Source organism: Nuphar pumila, chromosome 6 (genome assembly GCF_984573655.1).
Source record: "Nuphar pumila chromosome 6, dmNupPumi1.hap1.1, whole genome shotgun sequence".
Lineage (NCBI taxonomy): Eukaryota > Viridiplantae > Streptophyta > Magnoliopsida > Nymphaeales > Nymphaeaceae > Nuphar > Nuphar pumila.
In genome coordinates this window covers 32,296,458-32,315,789 of record NC_143254.1, presented here as the reverse complement: position 1 = coordinate 32,315,789, position 19,332 = coordinate 32,296,458, and the positions used below count along the sequence as shown (strand labels likewise).

Below are 19,332 nucleotides of genomic sequence, written 5' to 3'. Positions count from 1 at the left end.
ATATTTGAAATTTTAGAAACGTGTCACCCATATTTGAAATTAGGGATAAAAAAGTTGGCCTTAAATAGAAATTTCCGAAAATAATATCTCGGTCCTTTTTTTTTAGAACAACTCATCTTGTGTCATCTTGGTCTTTTGTTAAACAAGTTGAGAAGTAGTGGCGTTTCACTCACATTGTTTGAATAAACAAAAGTCCATTGAATATTTTATGTTTTTGAAACATAAATTATAAATGCAAACGGCTATATAATTATAAAAAATGTCGGATGAATTTTGTAAATATTTGGTATATACATAGGGCTTTCCGTAAATCTCGCTTTTTATTTTTTCATCCAAGGTCCTTCATTTCACCCTTTAAATTATCCTCTTTGGCCCACCTTCCTGTCAGAGCCTCTCTCTCTCTCTCTCTCTCTCTCTCCCCCGGGGTTGTTCAAGTTTGGCTCGGCCAGAAATATGTTTGCTTGAACTTGGCTAGAGCTCAGAGTCGAGCTTGAACAACACTGTCCAAGTTCGGCCCTGTTCCGAGCTCGAGCCAAACTAAGCTTGATCGTATTTAAAAAAAAAGAATTGAACACGCCACCTCGAAAACGGTACAAGGCCTCGCCATTAGAGTAGACTATCATTTGCTGATACAAAGGACAGAGAAAAAGTATACTAAGTATACAAAGTGTCACTTTTTATATAAAAGCGTCTACAAAATACATACAAGGCCTCGTAGGGTAAGCCTCTTTTTAGGATACAAAAGACAGAGCAAAAAGTATATACAATATACAAAAGCATAACCACATTAATTACTTTTTGACAAAAAGCAATAGCCATGCTTATTAAGGCAAAAATCAATTTTAGTACCACATACACAATACCAGACCGAGCCTAACCGAGCTTTTCGAGCTTAGTGCCTTGATCAAGCTCGGCTCATTTGTCTAGGCCTAGCCTAATCTGATGTTCAAACTCGGCTCATTTATTTTCACAAACAAGCTCGAGAGCTTAAACAAGCTAATCCTGAGCCGAGCTCGGCTTAGCTCGGCTCGTTGTGCACCCCTACTCTTGACTACAATAGATGAAATATGAATGGAACAACACCATCTGCCCATCTTCCCATCTTTCGTCAGTCATTTTGTAATTTAAAACAGCCCCAGCTCACATGCTTCGTCTCCCCATCTAGACTTAAAATAACAACAAAAAAGAAAGACCACAATTACCGCACCTTCCCTTTGTTTAATGTGAGAACTAAACTGCCCCATCTCTCTCTCTCTCTCTCTCTCTCTCTCTCTCAAGTTGTAAGAAAATAAAAACAAAGACCAGAAAAGGAGACAAACCACATCTTGTTTAAATCCATGACCCCATACACGTCCCACCTCACACGCTCCCGTTAAACACAATCGGAAAAGATTCTCTCTCTCTCTCTCTCTCTCTCTCTCTCTCTCTCTCTTTGGTGAGCTAGCTGTTTCTTGGATCCAGATACTGTGGGTCTAAAATATATATAAGAACATGGCTTTCCCCGCCTTTTTCTTCTCAACCTCATCCACCATCTAATGCCTGTAAATCCATGGAAGAGAAGCATGCCCCCCCATCACCTCTCTTGCTTCTCTTCGTTTTCCTTTCATTAACAGAATTCATGGTCATCCAAGCACTGAACCCAGAGGGACAGGCACTTTTAGCATGGAAGCACAGTCTAAATGGATCAACTGAAAGCCTCAGTGATTGGAACTCCGATAATGGCAACCCCTGCAAATGGTATGGCATCCTCTGCAATGCCAATGGAGATGTCGTCAAGGTGAGTCTGAGGTCTCTCCCACTTGATGGTCCTTTGCCTTCTGGCTTCTCATCCTTAAAAAATCTCCAAATCTTGGTTCTTTCTGGCACCAACCTCACCGGTTCGATCCCAAGAGAGTTTGGCGACTACTCTCAGTTGATATTTCTTGACCTCAGCAACAATGAGATCAATGGTGCAATCCCACCTGAGATTTGTAGGCTCACAAGGCTAGAAAAACTTTACCTGAATTCAAATTTCTTAGAAGGACCCATCCCTGCAGATATTGGTAACCTCACTAGCCTTTCATGGTTGGTTCTCTATGACAACCAACTGAATGGTGAGCTGCCTTCTAGCATAGGAAACTTGAAGAATTTGATGGTATTCAGAGCAGGTGGGAATGCAAATCTCCAAAGCCCATTGCCTGAAGAGATTGGAAATTGTACCAAGCTCACCATTTTGGGATTGTCTGAGACCAGCATCACTGGTCCCCTGCCTACAACACTTGGCCAACTCAAGAAGCTTCAAAGTCTTGCCGTCTATACAGCCATGTTGTCAGGTCCAATACCCAAAGAGTTGGGGGAATGTAGTGAATTGGAGAGCATATATCTGTACGGGAATTCACTGTCTGGTTCAATTCCTAAGGAGTTGGGGAGGCTCCCCAACCTTCAAAATCTTCTTTTGTGGCAGAATAGCTTTGTGGGTACCATCCCCCCCGAAATTGGCAACTGCTCTTCATTGGTTGTCATTGATTTTTCAATGAATGCTCTAACAGGAAGCATCCCTCAAAGTTTTGGGAATTTGAGCAATCTTGAAGAGCTACTTTTGAGTGTCAATCAGATCTCTGGTACTATCCCCTCAAACCTGGTTAATTGCACCGTTCTGACACATATTGAGATTGATAACAATCAGATTACAGGTCAGATACCTCCAGAGTTAGGAACATTGAAGAATCTTACTTTGCTTTATTTATGGAAAAACAAACTTGAGGGTAGTATTCCTTCTACACTTGCTGATTGTGAAAGTTTAGAGGCACTTGATCTATCTCAGAACAGTCTTGTCGGGTCCATCCCAAAGCAGATATTTGCATTGACAAACCTGAAAAAGTTGCTTCTCCTGTCCAATGATCTCTCTGGTCCGATCCTGCCGGAAATTGGTAATTGTGAATCACTTGTTCGATTCAGAGCAAGCGGCAACATGCTCTCAGGACCGATCCCGGCTGAGATGGGAAACTTGATGAAATTGAATTTTCTTGATTTGGGTCAGAACCAATTAATTGGATCGATTCCTCCAGAAATCTCTTCCTGCACAAGCCTTCAATTCCTTGACCTTCATTTGAACAGCCTCACTGGAAACATACCTGAAAGTATAGGCCAATTGGTCTGTCTGCAAGTTATAGACATATCAGGGAACTATCTCACTGGAGATCTGAATTCGGTACTCGGTTCATTGACCTCTTTGAGCAAACTCATGCTTGGGAACAACAATTTCTCTAGCACAATCCCTGCTGAACTAGGCCAATGTACTAAATTGCAGCTCTTGGATCTTAGTAGCAACAGATTCAGTGGAGAGATTCCACCTGAACTGGGAACACTCCCATCTCTAGAGATCTCACTGAATCTAAGCAAGAACTTTCTCACAGGCCGAATCCCACAAGAATTCTCTGGCCTCGTCAAGCTTGGAACCCTAGATCTATCATACAACATGCTCACTGGAGATCTCTCTGTGCTCTCAACTCTTCAAAATCTCGTTACACTCAACGTGAGCTTCAACAACTTTTCCGGTTCCTTACCAGACACACCTTTCTTCAAGAAGCTCCCGTTAAGTGACCTCACTGGAAATTCAGCACTGTGTGTGTCTGGTGACTCATGCACCCACATCTCTTCAGCAGCAAGACCTGGTACACTAAAATTGGCAATGAGTCTCTTGCTTGGGGCAGCTGCCATGTTACTACTACTAGCAGCATACATGCTGATAAAGGTCCGTGCTGGTGTACCCCATGATACCGAGGACCCTGAGATTGCTCTGCCATGGAGCATAACACTCTTCCAGAAGCTGGATGTGTCAATGGACGACATACTACAGAGTATCACACCTGCAAACGTCATCGGAAGAGGGTGTTCTGGAGTGGTTTACAGGGCATCAGTTGGTGGCAACAGCATAGCAGTAAAGAGGTTATGGCCTAGCAAGAGATGCAGTGAATTAGCCTTTGCCTCAGAGACAAATACATTGGGTTCCATAAGACACAAGAACATAGTGAGACTCCTGGGCTACTGTAGAAACAGAAGTTCAAAGCTTATGTTGTATGACTATATGCCCAATGGAAGTTTGGCTTCACTGCTGTACAATGAGAATGACAAAGGTGTGGTGGTAGAATGGGAGATGAGGTACAACATCTTGTTGGGTACAGCACAAGGGCTGGTCTATTTGCACCATGACTGCATGCCAGCCATACTCCATAGGGATGTGAAGTCTAACAATATTCTTTTAGGTCCCAGATATGAGCCTTATCTGGCTGACTTTGGGCTTGCTAAGTTACTGAATGATGATGATATGGGCTACTCTAGATCATCTCCACATCTTGCTGGCTCATATGGGTACATTGCTCCTGGTAAGACAATGAACCTCTCTTTAATTCTGTGTAATTATTTTGCAGACATTTTTGATATATTCGATATATAGATGAGCCTATATACTAACAGATTATATCATTATTCGTGTCAGAAACCAGTGGAATTGGCATCATCTTGAAGGGTGCCATTTCCTTTATCGATATCCAGCATTGCTGCGGCTGGAAAGTGTCATGCTTTTTTTATGTGATACCCTTTGTAGCAGCAAAGGGATCAATTTTAGACCTTGTTTGATCCAAAAAAATCATTCTTTTGGTTGTGTATCATCCCAGCGCCGTTGTCTGGAAGTATGGACACACTGGCCGTGATGGCTGGCTCCTCAACCAGTTTCTGGCCAATGCAACACCGGAATGATGCCAGAAATACTCGAGTGTATCACAGGGCTGTGATACACTCAGTGTATGCAAACATTTTCTGATCATTTTCTCATTGAAATATGCATGTGGATTTAGTGACACAAACCCATAGTTGGAGTTATAGTTCAATTTAAGTTGTGGAGGCTTATTCACTACATCACTACATCCATTCATAGAAAAATTTTCGGTGATTAATCAATAAAATTTACACTTTGATCTCTCTTTCTCTCCTTTGAGCTAGCTGTGTTTTGCTGCTTAAGCTTAATTTATTAAGTTATGTGGCCAGTGGTTGATGCAAATTGAAGTTTCTTAAATGACCTGTTCTTTTGCAATCATATTGCAGAGTATGCATCCATGTTACGCATTACAGAGAAGAGTGATGTCTACAGCTTTGGAGTAGTCATACTAGAGGTCCTGACCGGGAAACACCCACTTGACCCGGCCTTCCCAGAAGGCCAACATTTGGTTCAGTGGGTGAAGGACCACCTGAGAAACAAGTGTGACGCCATTGAGATATTGGATCCTAAGCTCCAAGGCAGGCCAGACTCGCAGATCCAAGAGATGTTGCAAGCACTTGGCATATCGTTGCTGTGCGTTAACAGCAATGCTGATGACCGGCCTACCATGAAAGATGTAGCGGCACTGCTCAAGGAGGTCCGCCATGACTTCCCAGCCGATGCACGTAAGCTTGACGCATATGAGCGATCTCATAATCTTACACCAAAGTACACCGAATCAAGTGGTAGGCTTCATCTACCTCCAGGATCCTCACATTGTTCACTCCCATACTCTTCCTCTGCTTCTATTAAGATAAACCTCCATTAAGCAGGGAGAACATAGAGAGAGATTTTCAGCATTATCACCATCCATTCAAGCGATCAGCGACAGCCAGCAGGGGCTGTTGATGTCTTGATGATGATGTCATGCAGATAGTCGATGTGTTCCCCACTATTTGCACAATGAACACTGGGCAAAGATCACTGATGTTTGGTGTGTGTGTGTGTGTGGTGGTGGGGTGGGGGGCGGCGGCGGGGGGGGGGGGGGGGGAGGGGGGCGCGGTTTGGAGTTTGTTGGAAATCTAGTAATTGGACATGAAAGCGCAATTGATGGAAACGAGACATGCTTCTTTCTGTTGTGGGGTTGGCGGTCTTAAGGAAAGGACATGTATAAAGGATGAGAAGACCACATCCATGTGAAGGGGAGGGATTGTTGGGACAGTCATGGATGCATTATTGGGGACCTTTGAAGGCGATGATGGTCTGTGCACCACATGAGTGCACGTGATGCATCAGGATGACAACTGTGGGAAGTGATGGAAACGACCAGGTTGGCACGAATCCACCTTACTAGGATGGGTCAGACTAGTCTTCATCAAATAAAAAAGTTGCAAGACAGGAATTCTCATGATTTCTTTTGGTGGTGCCCATAAAAAAGGATTCAATTATAGCCCGGATGCGTTTGGTGCCTCTCTCTCTCTCTCTCTCTCTCTCTCTCTCTCTCTCTCTCTCTCTCTCTCTCTATATATATATATATATATATATATATATATATATATATATATATATATATATATATGTGTGTGTGTGTGTTGGGAACTTGTGTAGTGAATAAAGCAAAAGAGAAAAATGTAAACTTGGTGGTGCTCTGTGTGTGTGTGAGATCAAGGAGTGCCGATCCAGTTCATCCTATGTTCAATCCTAGCCGTCCAATCAACATTAGTGGACTAATCCTAGCCTTCCAGATGCTTAAGCTGGATGGCTAGGATTGACATAAGATGGATCCAATCTTATGTCAAAGGACTGGATCCTTTTTGGTGATGGAGCCGAAAGGTATAGTGGCCGGCTTTTATGAATAGTGACCACAAATAATTACTAATTTTTTGATGGCCTATTTAAGTCCAATAGGAACCAGTGATTCGTAACAGAGCTAACCTATCGGCGAGAGGTGCCAATGTTACTTTTGTTGAATGAATAGTAAGCCAAGAGACTGGAAATCAATTTCTCTGCCTTTAAATCACTTTCATTAGCAGCATTGAAAATGTTAGGAAATACAGTAGACCGTAATGCAATTAACGTCAGGGAAATAGTAGAAAGATGGTCTGGTTCAGCCTTTTCCAAGAACCCTATCCCTCATCCTTGCCAACCTATTCAGGATAATTTGCAAAATTTTCAGAGATCCAGTCGAATGAAGCAATGCAGGCTAGCTGTCGACAACTAACATGCCCTTCTTGCATGATTCCTGAATAGTATACAAGGGGACACAACATGGGGGTTAAGTTGGAGTATCCTTGTGGCATAATTGGTGCTTTTCCTTGTTGACAACACTCTTTTCTATCAATAAGTTGGTACTATTGTCTCAATAACATCATTTAAGCATTAAGTGGATCATACAATGCACCCATGTATACTGAAATTACAGATAAATTGGGATGTCATATTGTACTCAATGCAATATCCCTATTTGCCGCTGTACAAATGGGTGCATCCAAAAATCCTCTAATACAAAAAGTTCAGAAAAGTTAAAATCTGTAAATTTTCATAGTTAACTTTGTGCAGTGAAAATGCCTTGTGTACTTAGGTGGGAGAATAGTTCTGTTCTGGAAATAAAGTTCCCCTACCTTGAAAATGGCATTGTACATTCCTTTAAGAATTGAGCAACTACAAAATATAAAAGGCTTGTTAGCGGGTAATTTTTAAGTATGGGACTTTAGGACAATCATGTCTTAAATCACGGAGGTAACATAATTTCATTTCCTTCGGAAAAAGAAAACCACAGAAGTAATGTAGCAAGTTTCTCATTATGGGGAGATTTCACCTTTTTCTGAAGGTAATTAATATAATTTAATGAATTGATAGCTTGTTGCCATAACAAAGCAAATTGATTGAAGAAATACATCAATATTTTATCTAAATGATTAAGACTAACTATTATCATTTGATGTGTTGTGCCTGCAACATTATTGAACAGGAGCTCTCAGTAAATATACTCATGGATCATATCCACAATTGAGCCTTCCTGTGGCTTCCATACACTGGCCGAGTAGAAGCACTACATCTTATTGGCCAGAAACTTCAACCCAAATGCACTTTCCTCCCATAAGTCAACCCTTCTGTCAGATACATTTACACTGCAAAACTGGTGCAGCCAAAGGCACCACCGGCCCACAAATCTTCTGCATTGCAAAATGTTCTTGCCACTTGTAACCACTGCTCCAAGAATAACTGCTTAACGTAGAGACCTTTTGATTGATTAACATACCGTGGGGACCTATCTCATTGACATGTACAAACCATACCTATAAATAAACTAAATTTCATGAAATCCATGAATGAGATCATAGTATTTCAACACCTAAGAAAAAGAAAGTACAAAAGAACAACACTCAAGGCCACAATTTATGATGCTGCAGATCCATGCATTACATAAAGCCACATGCGAGAGAGAGAGAGAGAGAGAGATCCAACTCGATACCACTGTCCTACGCCAACAAAAAAAGAGAAAGATAGAGATGAGATGCTAGATGGCAAAGTAAAGGAGCTTGCCGTTTCATGTTAGCAAAGGATGAGTGTGCAATGAAAATTTTCAATGGATTTGCTGAGAAAAATTAGCGCTCTCAAATATGAGAGGATTCCTGAAAGAAACCTCAGAGGAAGAAGAAAGGAAATCAGGTAAACAATAACAACTATTAGGTAAGTTTTTGTTTCAACTATAGCTGCATGTGGCTTTACTACATTTTGCTCAGCAATAACAGATGCCAGATTTTAAGAACTAAGGGATGATTGAGTTAGTTTTACAAATTAAATCCATAGTAGGATAATGTTCTTCTAAAGTTTTCTATCAATTATAAATATGTAGAGTATGTTCATCTCTTGAGCTTTCCTCAGAGAATCTCAAAAATATGTTTCACTAGTTGCATCTAGACGTTCATATATAAGCATTAAGGTCTGTTAGCAAAGGCATACAATGCAGGTATGTATTAATATAATAAAATGAATTAAATCTCTCTCTCTCTCTCTCTCTCTCTCTCTCTCTCTCTCTCTCTCTCTCTCACACACACACACACACACACACAAATAAGGCTGTTAGAAACACAATTATTGAATATAGAAAATGTGGTTAGAAATCCATAATAAAGTCAACCATAATGACTGAATTAACTATATCTATCCATGGTAGAAAAAGATTTAGAGAGTAGGCTATGTTTGAAAAAGTTTCCTATTGCAACTTATCGACTTTTGCCAGAAGAATTATTATGACTCATACAAGAAGAAACTTTTCATTGTCAATCAACTAGGTGTAGACCTGTTGAAAAAATGTACATTTTTTGTTAAAAAATGCTATATACAAGAATGAACCATAGATTTGTTTGTTACATTTTACATTCCTATGCAATTTAGCATTGAACAGGACCACTTTCAGTGATATAAAGGGAAGCCACCTTCTCAATGGAACAAATAAATCAAATTTGTCTCAGAGCACTCACAACTGGCTTATCTAAGAAAGCAATTGAGATCCACTATCTGCATGAACAGCATCCCTTGTCATTTGCACATCACGGACATAGTGAGTTCTGGCTTTTGCATATGGAGCTTCCTTTGCTGTAAAAGTTGTCATACGTGAGACTTATTTTCCAAAAGGTTCCATGCACAAGAAAAAGATGAACTTCCTCAAAATCCCACTTCATATGTTTTCTATGAGGCTGTTCTTTCTTTAATATCAGAAACTTAAAAATCCTATTTAACATTATTTTGTGAAAAAAATGAAGGAAAAATAAATCCAATGCATGTATCAAGAATGCAAGAATTTGGTTTACCTGCAAGCTTTTTTGCTCTAAGAATGTTTTGCCGTCTCTTCCACATAAACAGGGAACAGAGAAGGATGAGAAGAAATGCAAATACAGCCCCGATCACGATGCCTATTTTCGCAGAGGTAGAAAGATGAGGCCCACATGCAGGCAGTCCAGGTATACCACAGAGGCCTGCATTTCCCGTAAAACTGCACATGGGCACAGTTTCTTAAAAACCCTGACTTAATGTTGAAATGATGACAGGAAAGGATCTATACAGAACGTGACAAGTAGCTGGATCCGAAAAGGATGAAAGGGATGAATTGGACATTGATGCAATGCCTTGTAGAGGGGCAGAGAATAAATTTGATTGTAGTAAAGAAGAACTAACATATGACAGAAGCATGAACACATTAAAAGAAAATTCTTCTGAAGCATTAGATGTAAATAACTTACTTGAAGCTAGCTCTGTGGAGAGGCCTCCCGCCAAGTGCTGATGGGACTTTTCCAGATAATAAGTTGCCATTAAGATTCCTACAAATTAAGGTGCCCACCACAAAAATACAATTTCACTCTGTGACACAAAATGAAAAAAATATCTGGAAAACACTGATCAATACTCACAGTGTTTGTAATGAAGTTAATTGTCCAAGGCTTTCTGGAATCGTGCCATTAAGCATGTTATATGATAGGTCTCTGTTCATATCCACATTTACACAGAAAACATTTCGATGACCACAGTTTCATTGATGCATTACTGAAAAGATAAAAATACTAAAGACTACAGATGCAGCAAGAGACATTCAGTCATTTCAGCAGAAAAGGGAAGCTCCAGAATTACACAAATTTGAATTATTTGAAAAGCTGGGATTGTCAAATCATTTGTACAGTATGTATATTGAGGTTAAAACGTATAAAAGTCAATCAGAGTTGGAAATCTGTAGTTTGGAACTGGACTTGATCTTTTTGATAGGTAAGCTGGGTGGGACAACCACTGCAGGATTCAAATCTGAGACCCCTCAGTTGTGATAGTGCTGTAATGAAGCCTTAAGGCAAGCACAACCACAAGCCACAAAGGGCTAAACACAAGCCACTAATGGGCACACTCACAAATATCACTCAAAGTGCACAAGAGAAAATATATAATGTTATTCACTTAGAAAAGAGCTTGAGAAAAGCTTACAAGAGAAGGGGACAAGTGGTCCCATTTATAGGCAAAGCACAAGGGCCAAGAGGGAAGCCTCTAAAGGCATACAAGAGTACAAGAGAAGCCTCTAAAGGCATACAAGAGTACAAAGAAATGTGCACAAGCACAAGTCTACCAATGGGACAATACAAAAGCCCAGTACAAGGCAACTGCAAAAGCACAAGAGTGCAAACAATAGCCACTATGGCAATCACAAAAGAACACAAAATAAAAAAAGTAAATATTTATTCACCAAAATATATGCTTGAGAAAACATAACACAAGAGGGGGCTTGAACCCCTTTAAATAGGCATATGGGACCTCCATATAGTCATTGGGATGCTCCCAACAGCTACAAATATAAACATTGTGCCCTGTAATATCATGTGTTTTTCCATGATCTTTAATTCCGAATTTTTTTGAATTTTTAACCAAGTATTTAATGAAATTGATAGAAAACGTGAAAAATATCCTTAAATATAGGTGACATCAGCTGGGTCTGGGCGTGGCCCAGGGCCCACTGACAAGACCAAAATGAGACAATTAATATTTGAAAAAAAAATTGTTTTTAACTTTTAAATTTGAGCGAAATTCAAGCAAAATTAAGGTTAAATTCAAGCAAAATTCAGAGGCAAAAACCAGGTAAGTATACCATTAAATGCGTCTCATAATTCTGAGAACATTGGTGCCTTATTTTTCTGAAATCGGATTACGGTTGGCCCGAAAATTGCATTTTTCAAAAATGACCCGCCTTTGTTTTTTCCTTTTTCTGGATTGGATCAGACTGAATCTACTTTGTTTGATCCAAGTTGATATGGATCTGGACCCAGTCTAGGACCCGTATTAACTAGGATGTAGTCCAGGTATGATCTATATGAATTTTGGATATAGATTTGGATCTTTGATCCGAATATAGATCTGAAATCCAAATTTGGCCAATTTAAAACTTTAAAATCAATTTAAAAGTTAAATTGGGTAGGCAGAGTTCTACCTGAAGTGACCCATTCCATGGGCAGGTGGTGATCAGGTTGAGACAGCTTGCGATGGTACGATGACGTGATGCGTTCAAGGCAAGGCCCTTTCCTGACGTTGCGCTCTTGGGGACACTTTTGATAGATGTGGTATAAAGTTTCTTGGAAAGCATCTTTTCTGATTTAAACTCTAGATTTCTAAAACTGAATTACAAAAAACTTAGTTCTTCTTTTCATTTCATTTCAATAAAATATATATATTTGAACTGCAAATCAATTTGTAAGAGGAAGTCCTGCATTTGTGTTGTAATGCGCCCAAAGTCTAGGGATTTGATGTTTTAAACTTGATCTTCCGTTGAACTTCTGTTTCAAACTCTGATAAATGATTGATTTCAAAGCTTTCAACCTTTCTCATAAAAGGTTTCAAGTCCACGATTTTGGGGCGTTACAGCAGGGGCTCCCTACCTGCCCGGACAGAGAAGGCAGGGGAGGGAGTGAAAACTCCCTGCCAAACATGCAACAACCAGATAGGGGGTGACACCCCTTGCTGGAAACAAGACAGGCAGGGGCGAAGCACCTGCTGGCAGAAAGATCAAGGCAGGGGGGCGAAGCCCCCTGCCGAAAAACAAACAAGATGCACGGGGCTTCGCCCCCTGCTCGAAAACAGGAAGAAGACAGGGAGGCTTCGCCCCTTGCTGGGAACCAAAGGAGGCAAGGGGAGCTTCGCCCCCTGGCGGCAAAACGCAGGAGGCAGGGGGCAAAACCCACTACCGAGAAGCAACAGGAGAGCAGGGGGGGCTCTGCCCTCTGCCTGGAAAACAAATGAAGGCAAGGGGGCCTCGCCCCCTGCTGGGAAACAAAAGAAAGCAGGGGGGTGAAGCCTCCTGGCAAAAAACAAAACGAAGGCAGGGAGACCTCGCCCTCTGCCGAGAAACATAAGAAGGCAGGGGGGCGAAGCCCCTTATCGAAGACAAAACAAAGGCAGAGGGACCTCGCCCCCTGTCGGGAAACACAAGGCAGGGGGCGAAGCCCCCTGCCAAAAACAGGATGGGGGCAGGGGAGCAGAGCCCCCTGCCGGAAGACCACAGGAAGCAGAACCCCCTGCCGGAAAAATGAGCCGACACAGAGAGCTCTGCCCCCAGCCGACGATAGGAAGGAAACAGAAGGGGAGAAAGGGAGGCAGCGAGGAGGGGTGCTCGGCACCACCCTCTTGATAGACCCATGGCCACCCACGATGGTGGCTCTGGTCCACCACCACCTAACGGGAAAAGGGATGGGGGAAGAGACGACAGCAATGGGAGAGGGATCATGTTACTTGAGGGGGATGGCACGGTCGCCGGCAATAGCTTGTCGAAGGGGACCTCGCAAGGAGAGGAGCGGAGCGGCACGGGGGAAGCCACCAGCGTCAGGCTTCGGCAGGTTGACAAGGGAAGAGGGAGCGAGGAGGAGGAGGAGAGAAGGGAGGTGCGCCCCCCCCCCCCTCCCTTCCTGCCATGCTATTAAAGAGCTCGGGGGAGGGCGATCTTCGGGGAAACCCTAAAGGGGTTTCCCTTATCTTGTCGAGGGAGTGGAGCGGCGTGGGTGGGGTGCGGCGCACAGGGGAGATGCGTCGGGTTTTAAAAACCCTAACGAGAACGGGCCCGGGTCGGGTCCAGACCCAACCCAGGTCCATTTTTTTTAAGTGGGTTTTACAAAGAGCTTCTTATTGAATGTTTTTCCATAAAAGCTTTCACTATAAAAAAGGATCCTTTCATATGATAAGACGTGTTTTCCTTGTTTTAAGAGCAATGGAAATTCTAAAACTGAGATAGCACATATTCCAACTCTAACTATGAAACTGAGATAGCACATATGACTTTCTTTTTTCTTTGATCATCCCCACTCCATCACCACTTTCCCCATTGTGCCAATAGAGAGGTGTGACAAGGTTCCAAAAACTACTGCACCCCTCTCCATATAAGCCCCACTCAGAGCTTCTTGTTGAATCTCCTCTCAAAACACAAAGAGCTTCTTATTGAATGTTTTTCCATAAAAGCTTTCACTATAAAAAAGGATCCTTTCATATTAATTCAGATCATCTAAGGCATGTCTGCTTTTTGTTTTTATTTGATAAGAGAACAACATTGCCATACATACAATTGACTTAATAACTTTTTTTTTATATGTACATGGAGAAACCACCCCTAGGATCAGAGACCTAGCCGTATTGGCTCAACCTGCTGTACTTACGATCACTGTCCTGGCAGTGTAAAACTCCGTGGGCATACCCCTTGCCCCCAGGAAGTCACCACGGTTTGGCTTGCGCAAGGGGTGATGCCCATGGGATTTGAACCTAGACCGCCTGCCTAGAGGTCTAGGCCCCATCCCACTAGGCCAAACCCCTTTGGGCAATTGACTTAATACCGGGATATCAGAAAAACTATGATAAAAAATTAGTTTGTGCCCTAGGTTGAGCATCCAGACTATCTTGTATGCTAATATATACAGCTAAGTTCGAAATTTTCACTAACTTTTAGATGCAATGGACATTTACATGCTACAATCGGAAATCATGACAAAATGAGCATACTTGTCCTAGTTTTTTGGCGTAGCACCTTGACTACAGGAACATGAATTTAATGCTGAAAAACATGGATGCTCATAGAATACATTCAGCTTGCAGAACTAATTCTGTACAAGGGAAAAAATCACTTACAAGGTTACCAAACTAGTAATTGTCCCAAGTGAGGGGGGAATACCACCATGAATACTATTTCCACTCAAGTTTCTGGACAAAAAAGAAAAACAATAATTTACAATTACAGCAGAAAGATAACAATTCAATGGATTGTGGAAGATACAAATGCTCAGATGTAAGAAGCCAATTCTAAAAGTTGTTTAACATAAATACAGTATATAATGAATGGCTGAATAGATGGAATGATGTTGATGAAAGGGAGGAAGGAGGAGAGAGAGAGAGGGATGAAAGTCTGATATAGAAACCAAACATACATAGTCTGCAGATGTTTAAGCATGGAAAAGACATCTGGCAAGTAGCCCCTCAAACCTTGGTTGTCAAGGCCTCTGCACGTACAAAACAAAAATAACACGTAACTACATGCTCAACAAAAATAACTCCAAAGAGAATATAATGAAATCATTGAAGAAACATTCAAAAATATGGGCACTCTTTGGTTACAACATATTTAAAATGCTTAGCAAATAAGGATACTTCATGACTTCATAGACCGACAGCTTGTTAAATAATTCTAGAAAAAGGATTGAAATGGTTATTAATTATGAAGAAGAATTTAGATAGTATAATCATAATAGTCATTGTGCATCTCAAAGTATAGCTAATAACTGTAATTTAGCCTTGCAAAATAATAAAATGCCTATTGTTGTGACAATCAATGCATGAAACCACCAAGGCATTTGATGTCCACAAATGACCCTGGACAGTAACTCCCATTTATACACACCAGGCAAAGAGAAGGCTTCCACGCCAAGGCTGGATATAACTTAAGATTCAGCTTCTCTAGCAACGGCAATCATGAGCCTTTGCTTGGACAAATGGCTTACATGGAAGGGTCCACTAGCTAGAATGACCCACTCAAGACTACACCTGTGGTTGACAATCAGGGCATTTCAACATTGCTTTTCATGTTGTAGGTTGTGTTACCTGATCCTTAAATTTGTTTTTAATTTCCATTCATTTTATGAGTTTCAGGACCTGAAGTGGGGAAAGAATTGGGGACATAGTGGTGATAAGGATGGCTTATATGCTTTTGGCAATCCACATGCTCGGGTGCAGAAAAGTACTACGAGTCTAACTTTTCTTGGTGAGTGTATTCCATTCTGAATTCTTAAGATGGACAATTTGATGTCCAAACCAGAGTTACCGAAAGCGCCTAGGTAAAAGGGGAAGCGTGAAACGTCGAGCTTCCAAAGTGTGAGGGGATGCGTCTCCCTTTTTTGGGAAGCGCGCTTCCCCCACGCTTCCCCATGTTTTCCATTTTTTCGCTTCCCCCTCACTTCCGGTTCGCTTCCTAGGTCGCTTCCGAGACGGTTCGGAATTTTCTTCTAAGTAGTCCCACGCTTCCCCGCTTCCTAAATTTTTGAAAGTGCCTCGCTTCCCGCTTCCCGTATCGCTTCCCGCTCCCACTTCCTCGACTGGTAACTCTGGTCCAAACAAATGAGGAGATATCCTTTGGGATTGAGAGCCAAACCTTCCATAAGATCGATCCCCCATTCCATTTATATGTATCCAATTCCATGGTTGATTGCTCATTGAAGATACCTTTTAACAACCTTGACCATGGGTTTGTTAATATATATATAGTATATTTTAAGTCTTTTATATCTTCTGTTATTCAGGGGTATTTTGGTCTTTTCTTCTTGTAAATAGAATATGTCCTCTAGGGACAGTTTTTTTTTACTTTTTATTTATTGTTTTATTATTGGTCCTTTTCCCAAAGACCAAGGGCTCTTTGATCATTAGGACCAAAGAGTCATTGGGACTCCCCAATGGTCGTATTTATGACCGTTGGGAGCTCCCAACGACTTTATGGGAGCTCCCAATGGCCTTCCCTTTTTATGGTTATTTGTGTACAAATAAGGGTTGAACCTGTTAAGTTGTATATATATAGTTTATTTATAATGATGTAATAGGTACCCATTAGGGATATTTTGGTCATTTCAGATCTTGTAATAGGTTGTGGTTGTGCCCATTAGGGGCACATTAGTACTTTTTATTCTTCTTTTTTTTTACCTTTTTTGTTTTTATAGGGATTATTTGACCAAATACCAAATAGATGTTAGAAATCCACCACCCGTACCTGCATTGAGAAAGAGAGAGAGAGAGAGGGAGAGACGAAATGCAAGAACTGCGTCTGTCACGATTTCTGTATGAAATCGTGACCTAAAGGAATACATTTATAACTTTATTTTACATAGATATGGATCTGGGTCTGGTGTATCCAGACCCGATTAAGAGTAAACGTATACTCTGTACACGATCTTTACATTACATGGATCGGGCCGACTCGGGTCGGGTCCCGGGTCCCGGGTCTCGGATCCTTTTCACCTTTTTCACCCCCCCTCAAGTTGATCATGGTTTTGGACCATGAATAACTTGCCTTTAAGCATCCAAAAATGATCCTTGGTTAACCCTTTGGTAAATATGTATGCAACTTGCCTTTCAGTACTGATGAATTCAGGCTCAATCTCTTTTTCTTCAACCTTCTGTTTCACAAAGTGTTGGTCAATCTCAATGTGCTTAGCACGACTGTGATGTACGAGATTGAATGACATGTTGATAGCACTTTGGTTGTCACATAGCAAGGTAGTGTGGGAGATCTTTTCTCCTACTTCAGTTAGTAGATGCCTGATCCATGTGACTTCGGCAGTAGCAGCAGCCATGGATCTATATTCAGCCTCAGTGATTGATCTAGCGATAGCCTTTTGTTTTTTACTGCTCCAAGAGACTAAATTTCTTCCAATGAAGGCACAATATCCTGATGTAGATCTTCGTTCATCAGGATCTCCTGCCCAGTCAGCATCACAATATACAGTAAGCTCGTGCTCATCTTTGCCATATGACTGTGGTGAATATATCAATCCATCCCAATAGTCCCTTTCAGATATCTAAGGATTCTCTTGACGGCTTCCATATGTCCAGTACGTGGCGCATGCATAAATTGAGATACTTGATTGACTGAATAAACGATGTCAGGTCTAGTGAATGTGAGGTACTGTAACATTCCTATTATGCTTCGATACCTGGTGGGGTCATCACACAAATCTCCATCATCAGCGCTAAGAAGCACACTCGGAGTTCTTAGAGGTTTGCAGTCTTTCATGCCTACCTTGCTGAGAACGTCTACGGTGTACTTATCCTGAGTGAGTGTCAAGCCATGAGCCTGGTTATCAACTTCTACACCAAGAAAATAACGTAGAACTCCAAGATCTTTTGAACCTCTGACCTAGTAAGTCTTTGACTTCTTGAATATGGGTTGCAGAGTTTTCTGTGATGATAATATCATCGACATAAATGAATAATAGAGTGGTCACAGTCTGATTTTTAAAAATAAATAATGAGTGGTCCAGCATGGAACGTGAAAATCCATGTTTCTGAATCTCTAGCGAGAAGCTATCAAACCAGGAGCGAGATGCTTGCTTCAAACCATAGATAGCTTTGTTTAACCTGCACATGGGTTTTACAGTTTTGTTCTTGATATCCAGGAGGTTGCTCCATGTATACTTCCTCCTTCAAATTTCCATGCAAGAATGCATTTTTCACATCAAACTGACTCAACTTCCATCTATGTTCAACAGCTAGAGAAATAATAATTCGAATTATTCTCATTCTTACAACCGGACTAAAGGTCTCATCATAGTCTTGCCCTGCTTCTTGAGTGAATCATTTTGCCACAAGCCTTGCCTTATATCGTTCAATGGTTCCATCTGGCTTGTACTTTATTTTATAGACCCATTACATCCGACAACATTTTTGTCAGGTGGTCGGGAAACAACTTCTCAGGTTCCACATTCATGCAAGGCTTGCATTTCATCATTCATGGCTTCTACCCATTTGGTAGAAGTGACTGCCTGATAGTACATAATGGGCTCATCTTCCTTATTGAGGGCAGTTAAAAAGAGTTGAAGATCCAAGGAAAAGTTGTTATAGCTGACCCACCTGTCAATAGGATGTCGTATGCGGTTTGATTTTCTGATCTCAAGAGTATGAGGAGTTGGATTGGTGACTGAGACATGATCTGAATGACTTGATGCTATCGGTCTCATATGCACTTGATATCTCAAGAGTGTAGAACACTTGTGTGTTGTACACTTGATATTGGTGAACACTTTGGTTTGTAATTGAAAGCTACTTAGTTTTTTATATTAAATTCATGCATTTTATTGATAAAAATAGCTATTTTTTATTGTCATTTCATGTGCATTAAATATGCTTTAAATGCATGTTGGATATATATGTGTATTTCATATTAATAATTATCTTGTTCACATTGTTGTATACATGAATTTAATTATCCCCTCTTTTCTTGAAGGCGCTTTTGAATTGTTATATTTCATACGCATGTTATCAGTGATGATTTGTTATTTCATTTGAAATAATTTTTTAAAAATCCTTGGGATATTATTTATGCATAATTGTTTATCTCTTCTTGATGATTTATATGTACTTTAGTAATCAAATTTCAAATTCTTTTATGAACAATATTTATGTTTTTCTTGAAAAAAAATTGTTGATTTTGGGTTTATGATTTGATTTCATAAAAATTTATCCTTTAGGTGTGCTCCTCTTATCTTTCTTAATCATTATCTAATGTTTCTCTTGTTCAAAAATATATTTGTTATAAAAACTTTATAACTATTAAGTTAGGATATTTTCTTTTGTTTTGTTCTCTCTGCAAGTTCCTAAAGATACGATAGATTGAGAAAAGAATATCTTTGATGAATCATATCATGAAGAAGAGAATGATATTTGCAAAGAAAAACATAAATATTGTCTAGTAATAGGTTGTGCCTATTAGGGGCACATTAGTACTTTTACTTTACTTTTTTTTGTCCTTTTTTGTTTTTATAGGGACTATTTGGTCAAATACCAAATAGAGATGTTGGGTTCTTTTTTTTACTAGTCAACATAGA

The 19,332-nt window shown here is 40.6% G+C and overlaps 2 protein-coding genes across 4 annotated transcripts in view; one reads left to right on the top strand and one right to left on the bottom strand.

The window, feature by feature from the left end:
- Window positions 1-1,577: 1,577 nt before the first annotated feature.
- Window positions 1,578-5,625, top strand: LOC149834560 (uncharacterized). Its single transcript, XM_090010188.1, has 2 exons — window positions 1,578-4,364; window positions 5,083-5,625. Exons 1-2 carry the CDS (start codon window positions 1,619-1,621, stop codon window positions 5,562-5,564), a joined length of 3,228 nt encoding a protein of 1,075 aa, XP_089866314.1. The 5' UTR covers window positions 1,578-1,618; the 3' UTR covers window positions 5,565-5,625.
- Window positions 5,626-8,992: 3,367 nt separating this feature from the next.
- Window positions 8,993-19,332, bottom strand: part of LOC149834559 (receptor-like protein 4) — a 65,008-nt gene continuing 54,668 nt past the window's right edge. For all 3 annotated transcript variants that reach the window (XM_090011483.1, XM_090011484.1, XM_090011485.1), the window contains 6 exons: window positions 14,674-14,745; window positions 14,378-14,449; window positions 10,150-10,221; window positions 9,982-10,059; window positions 9,553-9,734; window positions 8,993-9,337 (listed from right to left, as the gene is read on the bottom strand). In XM_090011483.1, the coding sequence (XP_089867609.1) occupies window positions 9,234-9,337; window positions 9,553-9,734; window positions 9,982-10,059; window positions 10,150-10,221; window positions 14,378-14,449; window positions 14,674-14,745 (580 nt within the window). In that variant the 3' untranslated portion in view covers window positions 8,993-9,233. The remainder of the gene's footprint in view (window positions 9,338-9,552; window positions 9,735-9,981; window positions 10,060-10,149; window positions 10,222-14,377; window positions 14,450-14,673; window positions 14,746-19,332) is intronic.